Source organism: Urocitellus parryii, chromosome 4, assembly GCF_045843805.1.
Source record: "Urocitellus parryii isolate mUroPar1 chromosome 4, mUroPar1.hap1, whole genome shotgun sequence".
In the NCBI taxonomy this organism is placed as follows: Eukaryota; Metazoa; Chordata; class Mammalia; order Rodentia; family Sciuridae; genus Urocitellus; species Urocitellus parryii.
In genome coordinates this window covers 119,908,834-119,926,121 of record NC_135534.1, presented here as the reverse complement: position 1 = coordinate 119,926,121, position 17,288 = coordinate 119,908,834, and the positions used below count along the sequence as shown (strand labels likewise).

The 17,288-nt window shown below is 40.5% G+C and overlaps 1 protein-coding gene across 4 annotated transcripts in view; it reads left to right on the top strand.

Annotated features, from left to right (window-relative positions):
• Positions 1 to 6,373: 6,373 nt before the first annotated feature.
• Opcml (opioid binding protein/cell adhesion molecule like) overlaps positions 6,374 to 17,288 on the top strand; it is a 524,845-nt gene continuing 513,930 nt past the window's right edge. For all 4 annotated transcript variants that reach the window (XM_077797797.1, XM_077797795.1, XM_077797796.1 and 1 more), the window contains exon 1: positions 6,374 to 6,540. In XM_077797797.1, coding sequence (XP_077653923.1) covers positions 6,374 to 6,540 — 167 coding nt within the window. The remainder of the gene's footprint in view (positions 6,541 to 17,288) is intronic.

Sequence of the window (17,288 nt, the reverse complement as noted above, 5' to 3'; positions counted from 1 at the left end):
TTTCTTAAAAATGTCATGATAACTTCATGTTCTCATCCACAATCAGTATTAGAGTCTACTCGGAAGATGAAATGCCACCAAGCCAGCAACAGACACTTTCAATGAAGTGGAAGAGCTTATGTCCTACAGGGTGGGATGGACAGGACTATTGCTGAAATACAAACAAAAGTAGAGGAGCTTCTAGGTCCAGATGGGAAGAGCACACCCCCAAGTAAAATGCATACAGCAGAGTTTTATTTATTTATTTACTAGTCAATAGGAAAGTAGGCTTTGAATGAGAAAATGACTTTTTTCCCTTAGTCCTCTACTGTAAAAATCCAGTCTGCTTTCTACCCTGGCCATCTTAACATTTGCATATTTGGCTGTTTCTTTGAGCTAAGATACTCACAACTTAATCAGAACTCTTCATTCATGCTTCAAGATCCTTCCTCCTACGCTCATTTCTTCTGGGGTTATCTCTTATTATTGGATGCTGCCTATCCACTTACAAACTCATCCTCAATACTGCTTCTTTACTCGATTCCAACAACACAACTCTCAGGATATCCTAATTCTTCTAATCCCCAAAGATACCCATTTCCAAACCATTTTTTCTCCCCCTCCCCCTCTGCCATCATTCCTGGCATGTTCTACATCTGATACACCCTGTTTTCATTCTGTACCCCTGTAACCCATTCTTTACAGGTCAAAGTGATTTCACAAAATTTTATCAATGAGATTTTGTTACTTACCTGCTGAAAATCTCCCAAAGTTATTTGCACATTTAGATTTTGACTCTGAAACGGTTTCTGTGACTTCTAAGGCCCAGTGATACTATGCCTTCTTCTATCTCTTGGTCCAGTGAAGGTCCTCTGAAATTTGCCTCTGTTGAAGTCATTTGCTTGACTCCACCTTTCACTTGGTTAGCTCCTTTGACCAGTGAGGTCACTCCTCAGATACTGCCTCTTCAAAGAGGCATCCTAGACTATCCAATTTCTCATTCTTGTATCTTATCAAATTTTATCAATTTTTTTCTTTACTTACAGCAGTCTATTTGTACTTCTTATGATCTCTTCCCCCTCATCTCTACACTAGTCACACACCCTTGAAGGAAAGCACACCCCAAAAAATGATTTTCTCACGGACCACTGCATCTCCAGTCTCTAGAACAGTGCCTGCCACAAAAAATAGACATGTAACACATGATAACAGAATTAGTGAATGAATTAGTGCATAAATAAATGAAAATAGTGTGAAAGTTTTCTGTCATTTTTCAATGGTTTGTTGATTTTTTTTTTAAAGAGAGAGTGAGAGAGAGAGAGAGAGAGAGAGAGAGAGAGAGAGAGAGAGAGAGAGAGAGAGAGAATTTTTAATATTTATTTTTTAGTTCTCGGCGGACACATCTTTGTTGGTATGTGGTGCTGAGGATCGAACCCGGGCTGCACGCATGCCAGGCGAGCGCGCTACCGCTTGAGCCACATCCCATGCCCCAGGTTTGTTGATTATTATCTTGTCTTGATTATCCCCTTCTGAGTGAGAGTGATCTGTCAAGGAACATAAGGCAGGTAACGTCACACCATAGGTAAGACAGTTTGCATAGCTCCTGATACTGGTGAGAGGCATCGAGGCATACTTAGGCAGCTGTATCAGGGCTTATCATTCCAATCAGCTTGTAGTCAGGACAATTGTTTAGGTTCTGAGCAGAAGTTGTTACCTTATAAAGACTGACTTTTTCTGTGTTTCCTTTCCCTATTACTGTTTGCTCTTTTGATGGAATAACTTCTGTATTCACCTTTGCTCATTCCTTCTGCCAGGATGCATCTCTTAAGGTTCAATCACCAAGCACAGTTGACATGAAAGTGGGAAAGTTATGGCAACCCCATCTCATTTAAACCAATTTAACCCAATGTGATTCTACTACAAAAGGTGTTTTCCCATGTGGTTTCTTGCTTTTTACACAGCTTTTCTGGGCCATTAGATCTTCTGTAGGCTGTAGATACTATTTTTTGGTTTTAATTTGTTAGAGTCACCTGAATTATGACTGGAAATACGCAAAGTTCTTTAAAGCCTTCCTTTTGCTTTCTCTACTCCTCTTTTTCTGTTACCTGAGAAAATGCCCTCTGGTCAGGATCCCTATTCTTAAGACTTTCATAATTATTTCTTTTTGGCTAACCAAGTCTCTTCACCTTGTGACCGAAATATCCCTGAAATTTGAATGAAATTTTTGCATTTTCTGTTACAAATTTTCATAAACAACAAGACTTCTGTAGGTCCAAGTACAACTCTTGTTTGTTCAGAGGGCATTGAACATCTTTTCACTCATATCTTCTTTCATTTTACAAATTGTTATCACATGAAAATGGGGATTATGCAATCCAACTATAATATAGGAAGTTTTCCAACCTGCCAAATTTCTTTGGTGATATGTTGTATGCATTATCTCATTAACTGTTCCCTATAATAATCATTGGTTTTATTTTCTGTATTATATGATGCTTTGATACTCAAAGCATCCTTAACAAGAGTTGGCCCCTCCTAGAACCATCTAATTCCTGGAGATGGTAAACAACTTATCTTTGAGCATACCTTTCAAATGCAATCCAATCAATCCAAAGTCCACGTTCCAAATAAAATTTTATTCTAACCTTCCCACAGAGAGGCAAGTTTTCCACACCCCAGATTCCGGTTCAGAATAACTAGAGGTTGTCCCTAAAACCTAGAGCCTGCTGAAAATATTCAAATGATGTAATCCTAAATGTGTTGAAATTTAGCACCTGTTCTTTCCCATGGAAACTACAATAAAGGCTCTCTGTCATGCTTTCTCCTCACATTTTCTGACTCCTGACAAACCCTGGTGCTTCTGCATGTTTCCCTACATGGCATGGGATAGTGTGCCTCCTTTTCCTAGAAAGTGTAAGCCATGAATTTTTTCTTTCAAGGCAGTGTCTCTGTCATCTCACTATTCTTGATTTAAAAAAAAAAGAAATTCAAGGTATATTTTAAGATTCCAAATCTGTATAAAATAGGTGATATGAAAATTACTAGTACTGGTACTGCAGCTGGAGAGATGAGGAGTCAGTATCTGAACAGATGACCTAACTTCTGAACCAGTACTCTACATTAATTTGTCTTTATATATGTCTTAATATATCTAAGAAGGTTTAGGTAGGGACCACCTTATCATGGCACTTAGTCAAGCAGTTGGATATTCCCAACATAAATTATTTAGTCCTGTTCATGGTGAACCTTAACTCTTTTTTTTTCAAATTTCAATTTGGTTTAGGTCCTATATTCTATAAATAGACACTGTTCCATTGCAGTGCCTTATAGAGAAATAAAATTTCCTCCATTAAATTTTGGATTAACAGATTAACATAAAGATCACACCATTGCAGAAATTTCTTTTATTCACTGGCCCTTAAATTCAGACTATTTATTCACTTACAGATATTGAACTAGGAACCAGTCTAATGGAAGAGGATAGACATTTATCCTATGCTTTAGGACTTCAGATGCCTTTGGTTGGGGGAATCCAGCTGTTTAAAAAATGGAGTGCCTCATTTATTCCTTCACAAGAACAGGACTTACTATACATTATTAAGACAACTTGTGTCTTGCTTCTGTCTCTCCCCCCACCCCCAACTTCTTGCGTTAGATATTCTTTTCCCATCTGGAATCTCATGCTATTCTCTCTTTCTTTTAAATTTGCATTAACTCTTCCTATCTCCAGCCATCTTTCATCTCCTGAGAAACAACAGGGCCAACAGGGGCAAGAGTAGATCTGAGCATCCTACAACTGAATTGCAGGAAACTCATGATGTGGCTGCCACTTGACCAGATGTCACTGCTGTTACCCACTTGTGTTAAAGACACAAGCCCTGTGACTGAAGACATATCTCATGTTCTCAGCTTTTTATAGGTTGAAGTAGAAAAAGAGCCTTTTCTGTTAATACTGGACCAGCATATCACAGAGTTGTGAGGATTATGTATGACATTTTTACAGAAAACACAAGGATGCTCAAGTGTTGAGGAAAGGCATGTGTCATTAAAACTATGGGGTGATCCTAAAATATGTAGTGGGTCTGCTTCCAGAGCCCCAGTCTCTCTTTTCTGCATCACTGTTCCCTTTAGCCTTATACCTCTGGAGCTCACAGAGAAATGTCATCTCCCACTCTTGTCTGAATTATATCTGCTTTCTGAAAAGGATGTAATACAAGTTTTTGCCATAACTGATATGACTAGTGATAAGTAGTCTCTCTTCCTGAGGTAAGATGTGCTAATTAAAATTTTTAAACATAAACATATATGTGAGCTAAACCATTTTACAAGGGGGACTGGGGCAATATTTGTTTGTGCTCAGTTCCTCAGAACTGAGAGCAGGTAGTGTGCCTTTGTATCCTTCAGCAACTAAAATAATAAACACTAAGAGCTTAATGCTTATTTTTGAATTACATTTCATTTTGCCAATTGTGCAGAGCCCAGTCTAATTTAACAAAAGGCTTTGAGAAAGAATACAGTAGGGCAGATGCACATAGCAACCATTAAATTAGGATACAAGAGCGAGAGCCACGCAGTGAGGGAGGATTCTGTCAGGCAAAGCAGGAAAAAGAATAATGACCAACCCAAGGAAAGCTGGAGTTCTTAGGTTTAGAACTGAAAGAAAATGAATCTGAGCTCAAAGAAATGCAGAGATTGGCCTCTAAAAATACCATGCCCCCATCTCCCCTTCTAACACTATTATGGTGACCCTTCCTGTGATCAGAAAGCTATAGATGGATTTATAAAGATTATTCCTACTATTTTTTTTAAAGGATATCCATGTTTTCCTCAGCTCTTGCTTTTTACTGAAATAAAATGCATGGACAATAGGGGCAACTTTGCATATTGTGTTGTAAGAAGAAATGCACACTTGCCCACTTGAGCGATAAACATCAAGTGTAGGGGCATAAAGGTCTCTGAGGTAGGTCATCATAGTAGGAAGCTTCTCATTCTGGCTTTCTGCATAGGCCCAGGAAAGCTACGCCACAGAACTGTAGCTTGATTAGGTGCAATCCAGCGGCAGATTGGTGGACCAGGAAGCCTGGTTCAGCTACCTGGAGTGGGAAATGTAGTTCAGTATCCAGGGCGGGGTTTGGCAACTTCTGCATTGGCATCAGGGAGGGAGGGAAGATGCCAGTGTCAGTTTTCAATTTGCTGCTTTCCCCAGAACTCCCTCTCCCTCTCTCCTCCTCCTTCCCCCTACTCACCCCCCATCCCCGCTTTGATTCCTAGGGAGCCACTGAAAGGGGCGCGACGTTCTCTTGGCTTGCTCAGCTATCAGGGGGAGAGTGGAGCCCTCTGAGGGGCCGGACTCATCCCCGCAGGGATTCCCAGATTTGGTGGGCGCAGCGGGACTTGGTGGGCGCCTGCGCCCCTCGCCCTGCACCGGGTCGGGATGAGCGCACAGTCAGCGCAGCCTGCCCGCCTGCTAGCTCCGAGTCGGCACTGGGAGAAAGTAACGGTCAGGGATGGAGCTGCTGCCATGACAACCCTGGCGGTCTGGGCCCGCGCGCGTCGGGGCTGCTCCCGGGAGGAAGGCGGCGCAGAGGCCAGGGGCGGCCGCTAAGCGTGGCGTCCGCGCGTCCCCGCGTCCCGTGCCGCGTCCCCGGAGGAGGCGGGGGCGCCGTCCGCCCAGCTCCCCGTGAGCCCAGAGCCTGCGCCGGGCGGCGCTCCGCGGGCTGGCGAGCGCGGGCCAGGCTGGCCGCGAGTTTCCTACCGGGCTGCGGGGAGGACATACACGGACCGGAGGATCTTGGTCTGCACCGGCTGCGTGTCCCAGCTTGGAACTTTTTATCGCCTTCGGGTTCCAGATGCGAGACTTGGGGCTGGTTTATAAATATATCTATACATATGTGTGATCTAATAAAACATTTTCTCCTCTCCTTGAAGCAGGAGCTTTTTATGACATCTCCTTTATGTCAGAGACACTTGCCTTCTTTGGGTTATAAACTTTTGATGCCAGACCTCTGCAGAACGTGCCCAACTGAATCTTAAAGTAGCATCTTGAAGAGAGAGGCAGAAAAAGCGCAATCTGTGACCTTCATCCTTGCACCTTCCTTCTTTCTCTCCCTTCCCAGCTGTCTACCCCCTCCCCAGGGGAGCGTCGAGAAAGCTCTTTTTGGATGCAGGAGGGGGCATCTGGTTCTGCTAGGCTGGAAAGCTGAGGCAGGAATTGAGGAAGAATTATTAGACTCCGGAGAGCCTGGACTCTTTGCTTCTCCTTCTTCCCCCTTTCTGCTCCGGGTGTGCTCTCTTTTCCTTTCTCCCCACACCACTTCCTGAAACCGGCTGGTGTGCGTGGCGGGGGACCAAGACTGTGCTGCTGTCGAGTTCTGGGAAGTTGTGGCTGTCGAGGATGGGGGTCTGTGGGTACCTGTTCCTGCCCTGGAAGTGCCTCGTGGTCGTGTCTCTCAGGCTGCTGTTCCTTGTACCCACAGGAGTGCCCGTGCGCAGCGGAGATGCCACCTTCCCCAAAGCTATGGACAACGTGACGGTCCGGCAAGGGGAGAGCGCCACCCTCAGGTAGGGAGTTATCCTTCAAAGGGGGACTGAGCCCCTCAGGCGTGGTTTCATGGGGAGGGGCTGAGGGAGAGAATGGAAGGCTCCTGTGGGCGATTGGAGTATGTGAGAGGGACTTTTGCAGGCCCAAAAGGTGGCAACTTGCATCCTGTGGTTGATGATACCAGTTCTTTGGACAGGTTTGTCACTTGGTCTGGCTTTTCTGGTCTGTTATCTGGCCGGAAGTCTGCATTTGGAACTCCATGTATACATGGAGTCATGACATGGCTAGATTCGCTTTTGTGTGTGTACCAAGATAAAAACATGTGGGCATTGAAATTGAAATACTGAGTGGTCACCCAGCCCCTTGGATCCTCTCTCCCAGACCAGGAGATATGTGATGAAGTGGAGTCATCCTCAGGATGGCTAGACTTGTCCCTTTCAGAGGGATTCTTAACAATTGAAGGCTTTGGAATTACCAGGGCCAGGCCATGGCCTGTGAAGAGTTTGCTGAAGATGCAGCCACTCATGCCAACCTTGTGTGATAAATTATGAGGGCCATTTTATTTTTTCCAGCTGGGGCAAAGGAGAGGAAACATGTAGCTTTTATGCAACGACATCACTTCTGTGTGAGAAGCACAATACAGAAGCTTTTTGTTTTACCTTAATGAGTTACAGAGAATCACTTACACACTCCAGGCAGAGGGGTGGAGATTCTTGGAATATGAACCTTTGGGGACTAGGCCCGCTGCAGCAGAGACTTTAATAAAAATGCAGCCACCACTTTCCACCAGCTCAGCAGATATCATCTTTTATTCCTTTAATGAGGCAGTCTGGTCCTAGGAGACAGATTCAGGGACGTCCCAGCTTAACTATGCCTCCTGATGTACACAGGGTGAATACATTTGTCCTGCCTGTGACTTTGATGGTTATGGTGAAAATAAAACATTCTGACCCAGATTCTGTAGCCAAAATGCCTACTTTCTGCAAGAGGAAAATGAGGGTGGGCTTTTCTTCCCTCTCTTCCTTTGGCTTTCCTTGTGGAACCCTCCATGTGGAGATAAGCATCTCCCTGGGGAAAGAATGAATGCCTTTGGGAAACCAGCAATTCTTTTCTTGAACCCAAATGTTAAGTTTGCAACTTTGTATGATTCTTAGCTAAATCTTCTTTTGAGCTGGAGTACTGGTTCCAGATCCCCTGTATTCTGGTGCTTGGAGGCCCAAGAAGGACAGATAAGGAAGGAGGACAGAGATGTCTTTCACATACAGCAGGAAAGACAAGTCCTTCTGGTATGCCTGTCCCAGGCAAGAGTGTACTAATTTAAGAGTTGCTTCAAATAAGACCCCTGAGTCTGATCCCTGGGAAATGACTCGTGGGATGTACATTTGCAGTGGACCAGTTGGTTCAAAGATCTGAGTAGCACATGGAGGAAATTTGGACAAATGTTAGTAGTCTGAATGCGATGTTAGTATGTATCTTTTTATCTTTTATCTTCTAATCTTCCACTGGAGGCACAGAGGTCCAGAGTTGAATAGGGACTCAGTGTTGAACTTTGCTAAATCATCTGGCCTCTTCTTGCCCCTTGGAATTAAAGCAGAAACTTAAAAACTTGAGCTTTCTGCTTTCTCTGATGCAGTGAAACAATTCTACCAGCAGAGGGCCAGCTTAGATCTACCATTTTTTATTAGCTAGTGGCCTGTTTTCATGATCTTCAATTCTAATGTTTAGCAGCTGGGCTTGGTAATGGGAATGGGAATAAAAAAGGAAAAGCTGAATACTTGATTTTTGTGCTTTGTGGGGAAAAAAACTTACATAATCAAATACAACTATTATCTGTTACCTGATTGTGTGTTGTTGCTTTTTAAAAAAAGTAAGCACATATCCTAAGTTGATTTCGTGTCTTTTCTGTGCATTTTAGAGATAAATCTAGCATATTGTTTCACATTTTAATCTCTCTCTATCCTCTAAATTTTAGCTTATGCAATCTTCTCTCTTATGGCTTTCTTTCTTTACTTTTATCGGTGTCTTTATGTGGCATGCTTTTGCCTTATATTCATTTTCTTCCTTCTTTCTTTTCCTCATCACTTAATTCTTATTATTCCCTGATTTTTACAGATTTTGATTTCACTGGAGACAATGTATCTTCAAAGAACATAAACATCTCCTGCAAATTTCTGTTTGTTTCAGTTTTTAATACATTTTTGCTTTAGAGGCAAACAGGCACATTCTAATCTTAACAAAAAACTTACTTGTCAGTACTTGGAGGGAGAGCCCATGTTTCCAGTCATTGGAAATCCACAGTTTCCCTCAACCCCAGATAAATGTACTAATTTTTATTTGATGGTTCTTTTTGCTTTTAAAACCATGCTTATTTATGTATTTATTTTTGTCATGCTGGGGATCAAACTCAGAGCCTCACAAATGTTAGGCAAATGCTATGACACTCTGCTACATCCCTAGCTCTTTAATTCTTTAGTCACTCTATGGTCTCCTTAAAAGTGTTCATTGGGAATTCATTGCTTGGGAATTTAGTGTTCCAAATGCATTAAATATTCAGAATGTGCTAAAAAAAATTAAATGATGTCTATACCTATCAGCCACAGAACGTCTTTTTAAATGTAACTGTCCTGGATCAAATTATCTCCAGTCTGTTTCTAAATGTTGAATGGAGTCAGATAAGAAGCAAAGTCCTAGTAGGGAAAGGAAAGGAATCAAGAAACCTGGGTCCATCTTCAAACTCTCCAATGAAAAATTGTACAGCTTAGAGGCAGAATGATTTCCTTCCTTTGGGATATCAGTTTTGTTGTGACAGGTCTTTGATTACAGTGAGAGACATTAGGAAGTGATGTGCCAAAGACGACACTGAAGTTTTGAAACTCATTTTATGTAAGTGAGGCAATATTATCTTCTTCATAACTACTTCACAAGGCTACTTGAAAAGTAAAAATAATTATTTGAATATTGAGTTATTTTGCCTTTTTGGAAGAGAGATGATATGGAAAATGAAGGTGCTATTCACTATGGTTGAATTATAGCTTCTATGAATCTGATTTGAATTCATTATTACAAATGGGCCCTCTTGGCCAGAATCATTTCATTACAATTATCTGCTGTTGGGTTAAAAATGTTCTGTGCCTTTCTTTTAGATTAGATATAACAAGTATCTAGGAATCCTTTGTCTGAATCAGTGCCCGCATCAGGAAAGGAGCCTAGCATCCTAAACCTATCAGCTGGCATCTGACACACAGATGCCCACCAATTGAACCTTCTTCATGAAGCTCTGATACCTCTAAATTTACTTTTTTTTTTCTGTTAGTCCACATTATCTGAGTACATAGACATTTTGAGGGATACCCTAAAACAGTGGTTGTATTCATTACTTATGGATGTTTTACTCAATGGGAAAAGTATCCACCAACATGGTGATTTATTTTGTTATTTTTTATTTTATTTTTCAATATAGGATAAAAAATTTGGATAATCCTAGCTTGCTGATATGGGATTATGCTTACAGGCTCATTTCTACCCTGTCCCAACATTTTCATTTGGAGTTCTGAACTAATCCATTCAGAACAAGTAGGTGAGGTTTAACTGCTGCCAAGGAGTAATCTGAGTAGTGGGATTTTTCCAAAGCAACTTGGGCAATAGAATTCCTGAGTACAATGTTCTGTTGTCCACCCGGGTGGTTTTCTGTATTTTTCAGTTGTCGTCAGCAGTTGGTCATCTGGCTTAAATTTGGAAATTCAGAGCAGCCAGTAGATTATTCAAAACATGTGCATGACTTTTTGAGTTTCAATGTTTAAGGTGCCTAAGCTAAATAAGGACTATGCAAGTGTAAAGGCACTGTTTTTGAGCTAAGAAAATGGAGACATAAAAAGACTTACAAGCAGGTCCAGGTCCAGAAGAGCCCTCTCACTATGAGCCCTTATCACTATGATAAACTGGTTTGCTCCTTGAAGTTACCTGGAATGCTTTCTAAAATTCCACTTGGGGTTGGAGATATAACTTAGTGTGGTAGAGAGGATGCTTAGAGTATGTGAGGCAGTGAATTCATTCCACACCAAAACAAACAAACAAAAGACAAAGAATCTAATGCCAAACTCACAAACCAAAGAAATCAACATCTCTGGAGTTATGGGTATTTAATGTATCTCTTCCAGTATTTCCAGTTTGGAGCAGAGTTGATGAACTCTCTTCTGAAGCCTTTATGCCCTATAACATCTGAGCAAGGTTGGTGCCCAGGGTCTCTCCCTCCTCCCTACTGCCCACTGAAGTGTCCCTTCCATACATTCAGCCACCTTATTAGCTACATTAGTGCTCTAGAAAGTGCTGGGCTCAGGGCCTGGGTGCTTCAGTTTGATTCTCATTCCACCTCTCACTACCTACATAGCCTTGAGCACTTCAGTGTAATTGTATATAGAAGGGAATGATATCCACCAGACCTGTAATATCAGGTGAGACAAAGTATATGGTGTTGTTCTGTTAGTTTTAGAGCAGCAGTATATTCCTCAGCGGTATTCATGGGAGATTTGTTCCAGGGCTCCCTGGATACCAAAGTTCTCAGATGATCACATCTCATATAACCTACACACATCCTTCCAATATTTTAAATCATCTCTAGACTATTTATAATACCTAATACAATGTAAGTGCTATGTGAATATTTGTTATACTATATTGTTTAGGCAATAATGACAACCAAACATCTGTACCTGTTCAATATGGATGCAATTAAAAATTTTAAATATATTTTTGATCTGAAGTTTTGCACATCTGCAGATGTAATCCATGGATACAGAGGGCTGACTATGTGTGTTAGTTGTTACTAGTACCAAATGGAACTCATCAGTAATAATTGATATTCTCATTTTTTCCTAGTTTCATTTATTCTACCGTCTCCTTCTTCACCTATACACACACCTTAAATTGTATTAGTTTCTTCCCAGTTCCACTCAGCTTCCTGCTTTTGGTTAAGAATTACCGTCATCTGGGTTCCAGCCACAGTTGCTACACCCCTCTTTTAACAGAGACACATTGTGGACCTGTGATTTCTTCATATGTGGTCACTGTTACATTGCAAGTTCCTGCATTTTATGCCTTATGTGTTGAGTGCAGATATTGTACTGGGTACTAGGGATTAAAAATATTAAGTATTGGTGGGACTCTTTGAACCATTTTAATGAGACCCATCCTCTTCTAATATAGTATTACCTTACAGCAATGAACTGCTTATATTTAAACAGTTTTATTCTCTTTAAAATATGATGCTGGGGCATTCAGGCATAACACTCAGGGACCTGAGGGCTGAAGGATTTTTGGATTCTACTCAAATTACTTGTCAGAGGGGACAGTTGAATCCACCAGTGGTTGCAATCTGATCTTAAACTACACAGAAGTCTTCAATATCCCTAAGGGCAAGACAACAAGCAGGGTGGCAGAGTTAAGAGGAATCTTCTTAGCAGCAGTAAAATAACACATTTGGAAGAGGAGGCTGTCATGTTTCTGCAGAGATTTTCCTTATCATAGAGAAAAAGAGATGCATTGAGCAAGGAAATTTGTAATCCTGCCTGAGGACTTAGAGTGTCCCACATTGGCACATGGCTGCAGGATCGCCCAGGCCAGGATGAGTAGGGCTGGTTTGAGTCTGTGACACTCTAACATCTCTGATTGACAGGGATGTGTCTGCCTCCCCATACACATACCTAACATGTCCACAGACCAAAAAATGTAAAGGAAGAAGCTGTTTTAAAGCATTAACAATGTAGGCCCCTAGACTGCTTGAACCATAGTGGAAAAACTCAGCAATTCTTATCTAAGCCCTTTAGTAATTATTTGGCCTCTTTTAGTAAATCTGGCCCTTGGGTTCAGTTTAGTTCTGTCTTTCCACTTCCCTTCCTTCCAACTTTTGTTAAGGACTCTGCCCATGACCCCCTTACTGTGTTTATCATGGCAAACTATGGGGATCCTGGTGTTAGAGATCTGATGGGATCCAAAAATGAGATGCATCAGAAAGGAAAAACAAAGTAGCTTCTATTTGACCTTCCCAGGGGAGATCTTTAAAAATTGCCTTTTATTAACAGGGAGCTGTCTTCATAGTCATGAGATAAGAAGGAGGAATTATATCTTAAGACATCTGTAGACGTTTGCATTACCTATTAAGTTAGGAACTAAGTATTAGCCTTTCTTGATTTTCTTTTTTTAAATACAGACAAGACAGCCCCAGATTATTCCAAATATGTTTGATTTTTGTTTGCCCTGCAGTAAGATTATTTTGCTGATGTTGCACTTAAGGAAATCAGAGCTACAGTTAGTGTGGAGTAGATGTTGGGGAAAAGGGTGGACTCTTTTCATTTTGGTCCATTCTCCTTCCGTTCCCATCTCCCAATAGTAACAACTATTTAGTATAGCTTATACGCTGGTATATTTTTTTATAAGTGAAAATTTAAGTTCCAATGTCTAGTCTGCTCAGGACTTGCCCTGTCTAGATCTGCACTTTATTTTCCTGGTAGAGAAGGTGAAGAAAGGAAAGGTTTGACACTTTCATCACTCTCCCTATAGGATAGGACCACAGGCCCTTTAATAAAACTATCAAGGCTCTGGGAGAGGAAGTGGGGTGCTTTTAAAACAAAAACCCTATTATCTATGATTTACTGTGTGTCATATGCCTTTATAAATGACCTATCATTTAATGTAACTTTCAAAATATTACAATCCCAATTAATGGCCTAGGAAATTGAGGTTTAGGGAAATTAAGCCACTTGCCTTTGTTCACATAGTTATTACGTGATGGAATTCAGATTTGCTCCTAGAAGACCTTTCTGCGTCTTCTCAATTATACAGTCTACCCTGTCCTCCCTGATATAGAGATCAGAGAAGGTTTCCATGCACTCTGAGCAGAAACAAATAAAAGGTTTCTTTCTTTTGCCAGGACACATATTGGATTGAAAGTCCAGGAAATCTGCATTTAAGCTGAGTGTTTTAAATGTCTTCTGTAGAATATTTAGGGTCTCCTTTCCCTCATCTGCACTTAAGTAAATGTTGACCCACCTTCTGGAGCTAGAAATAATGTGTGCTGGGAACACTGCACAAAATGATGGTCACCAAAGGGTTCAGCATACCTTAGAGGGGGTCATTGGTGTTCTTGGTTGTGAACCTACCCTGAATGTCCTACTATCCACTTATTTACCTCCTACTGTATACAGAGTACTTCAAAGGGCCTGTGAACTAAAACAAAATAATCTGATCAGATAATTTGTTGGCAAGAATCCACCATTCTATACCAAAGTATAGAATAAAAAGAAGTAGTTTCTTTAAACCCTAAAACATTTCAATCTGTAGTCCTTCTCCATTTTTATATTCACATTTTAATTTAATCCATTAAGGTGGTGAAAATACCCACTGGCCTTCTCCTCACCTTGCTGCTGATTCATACTCTAGAGAAAATCATGCGACCTATTTTAACCTCCTTTTCCCTGGAAACGGTACATTTTCCTTCATCAAAGAGATGCTGAAGGACTTGACCTGGCTTCCCATAAAAGTGCTGATCAATAAAGTTTTTAAAAATTGGTTTTGAATATTAAACATTTTCATCAAGTCTAAAGATTTATGATAGCTCGGTTAACAAAGTTTCATTGTGTATTGGGAACAAAGAATGTTATAAGTGGTTGTTAAGTTTTCTGGCTGGTCCACCGAAGATGATTTAACTCACAATTACCCAAAATGCTACACACTAGCAATGAAGAATAATATGAAATAATGTTGTTGTAGAAGTAATTACACAAAAGAGAAAAAATGGATATGATAATTTTCTATTTATTGTGAGTACTGTCGCTGAAGAAAAGTAGGTGTAATTAGAGGAAGATTATATGGAGACATTTTCTCAACGATATTGCTGAATACTTTCAGAAGTTTTTGGAGTTTGTAGTATTGTTTCTATTTGAGCCAAATTTAATTTTCAGATGCATAGCGCTCACTCTATTGGATCCATGCCCACATCTGTCACAATATATTTGTCTGATGGTTAGAGGTATTTTGATAAACATTAACAAGGAAGGGAAGAAAGACACAGGGAATGAAAGATAAAAAATGCAAAGACACAAGAGAAAGGGGGAGAGAGATTTTCTGAAGGTATCAAAGCAGAATTGAAGAAAGATAAAGGGAAGAACTAAGGAGCAGGGAAATGTGTATACATGTAAGGGACAAAAAGCTTCCACTGGCATTCTTGAATAGTCAAAGGTAGAAAATAGATGGAGGAAAGAGAGTGGAATGATAAGAATCACTGTTAGTCACCTGCCAAGTTTCTGGTGTCCAGGACACAGGCCCACACACATGTTGAAGTCCAGCATCTGCAGAGCCAGCAGAGGCAAGAGCAATTTAAAGAGGAAGTTTCTGCTCATTGCTAACTCTATCAGAAACTCGCTTCCCACCTGACCCATAGCTGTAAATATTCTTGCCACTGAGTCCTAGTCCATGTCTTGATAATGTATGCTGAAGCTATACCAGACTCTGGGAGATCAGTCACCCTGGCTTGTCCTTCCAGGACCTCCCCTCAGAGTGACAAGAATTGCCTTTGACCCCACTTGTCCCAGCCTAGTGGTTAAGCGTCTTTTGAATGCTTACTGTTTGTCTGCTAACGCAAATTCTTTATTTTGCAGACTTCTTCAATAGTGGTCAAGACCAATTCACGGTTACTCCTGTCTGCTCTGCTCCTTTACAATTAATTACATAGTTCATTCTCAGATATATGGCTTGTTATATCAGTTATTTGTCTACCTTGACCACCTAGTGATGCCATCCTGACATAAGCTTCTTGCTTACTGTTTGGCTGGTTGGAACTTCCCAGGGGGATATAAGGAGCCACTATCTATATATACAGGGAATTGAATCAGTCCAGTCTTTTATCGGAGTGGCCATGCTCACATTGAGATATTGGCTGTAAGTTACCTTGTGTAAGAGCAAGGTAATTATGGTACTCAAATTTATACTATCCTGTGCTTTTTATACTGTCTCTAGAGATATTCCTATTCTCATTGTCATTTCCTTTGCTTCTCCCATGCCGTAAATGCATTATGTCTCCGGGTCCCCAGTGTTCAGTACAATACCTAATGCATAGTAGGCACTCCAAGCTTTTTAAAAGGAAGTATTAACTTCTCCTTTACTTCTCTCTTTTCTAGTTTCTTCCCTTTTCACATAGACACACTGGTGCACTCACATACACAAATGCACTGACGTCTGAGCTATCTATTCTAATGGAGATATTTTCACCATTTTGAAGTAATTGGGAAGTCACTGAAATTACAACCAGAGATTCTGGCATTTGAATTCTGGTTGAGATAATGATCTCTCCCTAAATGGTTGGTATATAACTTGTCCTGTCTCTTGCTTGTTAGAAATGTGTTTTTTTGTGTGTGTGAATTTCACAATATTCTTAAAGCCACTGGCAGAAAATGCTGAGCAGACGCCAGGGAGGTTTGCTCCTTCCTTTTCACTGTTTCCATAATCGAGGATGGCACATTCTGGAAGAGTGTCTGCAAACTTTAGAGGATAGAAAGGCCAAAGTGAGTAATCTCTTAACATTCCAGTGGGCATCTTGGGATGAAGGGATTTATGGACCCATTTTCTTGGCTATCTGAAGTGCCACAGCTTCTGTAACAAGCACCCACTGTGATGCCTCTGAACGTGCCTCAGAAGCATGCTTCATGTCGCACCTGTGCAGTGCAAACAATTTATAGAATGCTCTTGATTATAAGCTCTGGTTTACAATTGGCAAGTCAATGGGTGCTTAGCGAAATGTAAGATAAAGTATAACCTCTATCAAGAGGTTAAGAACAGCAACTTTACAGTCCAAAAGACTCATTTCGAATCCCAAATCTACTACTTAAGTAATAGCTGCATGTGGTTGGATTCCATTTCTCTAAGCCTCAATTTCCTGATTAAAAAGACCAGGGACTATATACCCACTTCACTGAGTCATTGGGTGAGAGCAAACGACATTGAATTTGCAAAGAGCTAAAGTCTGATATTGTAGCAAGCTTGCAGTAAACAATAGCTACTTAAAAAATACAAATACAAAAAAAAATACAAAACAGAAAAATAGGTTATAGTCATTCTTCAGTATTTACGGAGGATTGGTTCTAGGAACCCTTGTGGATACCAAAATCTGTAAATGCTTAGGTCTCATCTATAAAATGCTGTAGTATTTGAATGTAAACTACACATATTCTTCCATGTACTTTAAATCATCTTTAGATCACTTATAATATCTATAAAATGTAAATACTATGTGAATTGTATGCTATATTGTTTAAGGAATAATGACAAGAAAAATTTGTTTATCTGTTTAGTATATGGGATTTAAAAATATTTTCAAGCTGTTATTGTTTGAATATGAGGATTTGGATAATTGTTCTGAATGTATAATTCAAACAAGCAACACTTGTTTAGTGCCCACTGTATGCCAAGCACTACTCTAGACAGCTCGGGCATTTTAAAGTTGAATTAATTTCAAGCTCTCTTCTCTAATCATTCACATATAGTGAATATATTGGCAGAACACAGAGCCCATAAATCAGGAAATGGGGAGGAAAAACTAGGGAGAAAAATAGAGGGAGGGAGCAAATTTGTTTTAAATACAATACACCCAAATTAAGTGTTCATATCAATAAATTTGAACACATATATTCACTCATGTAACTACCACCCCACAAGGTAGAGAGCATTTTTATCACCCCAAAGTTCTCTTTGTGCCTCCCTTTTTATTGTAAAATATACT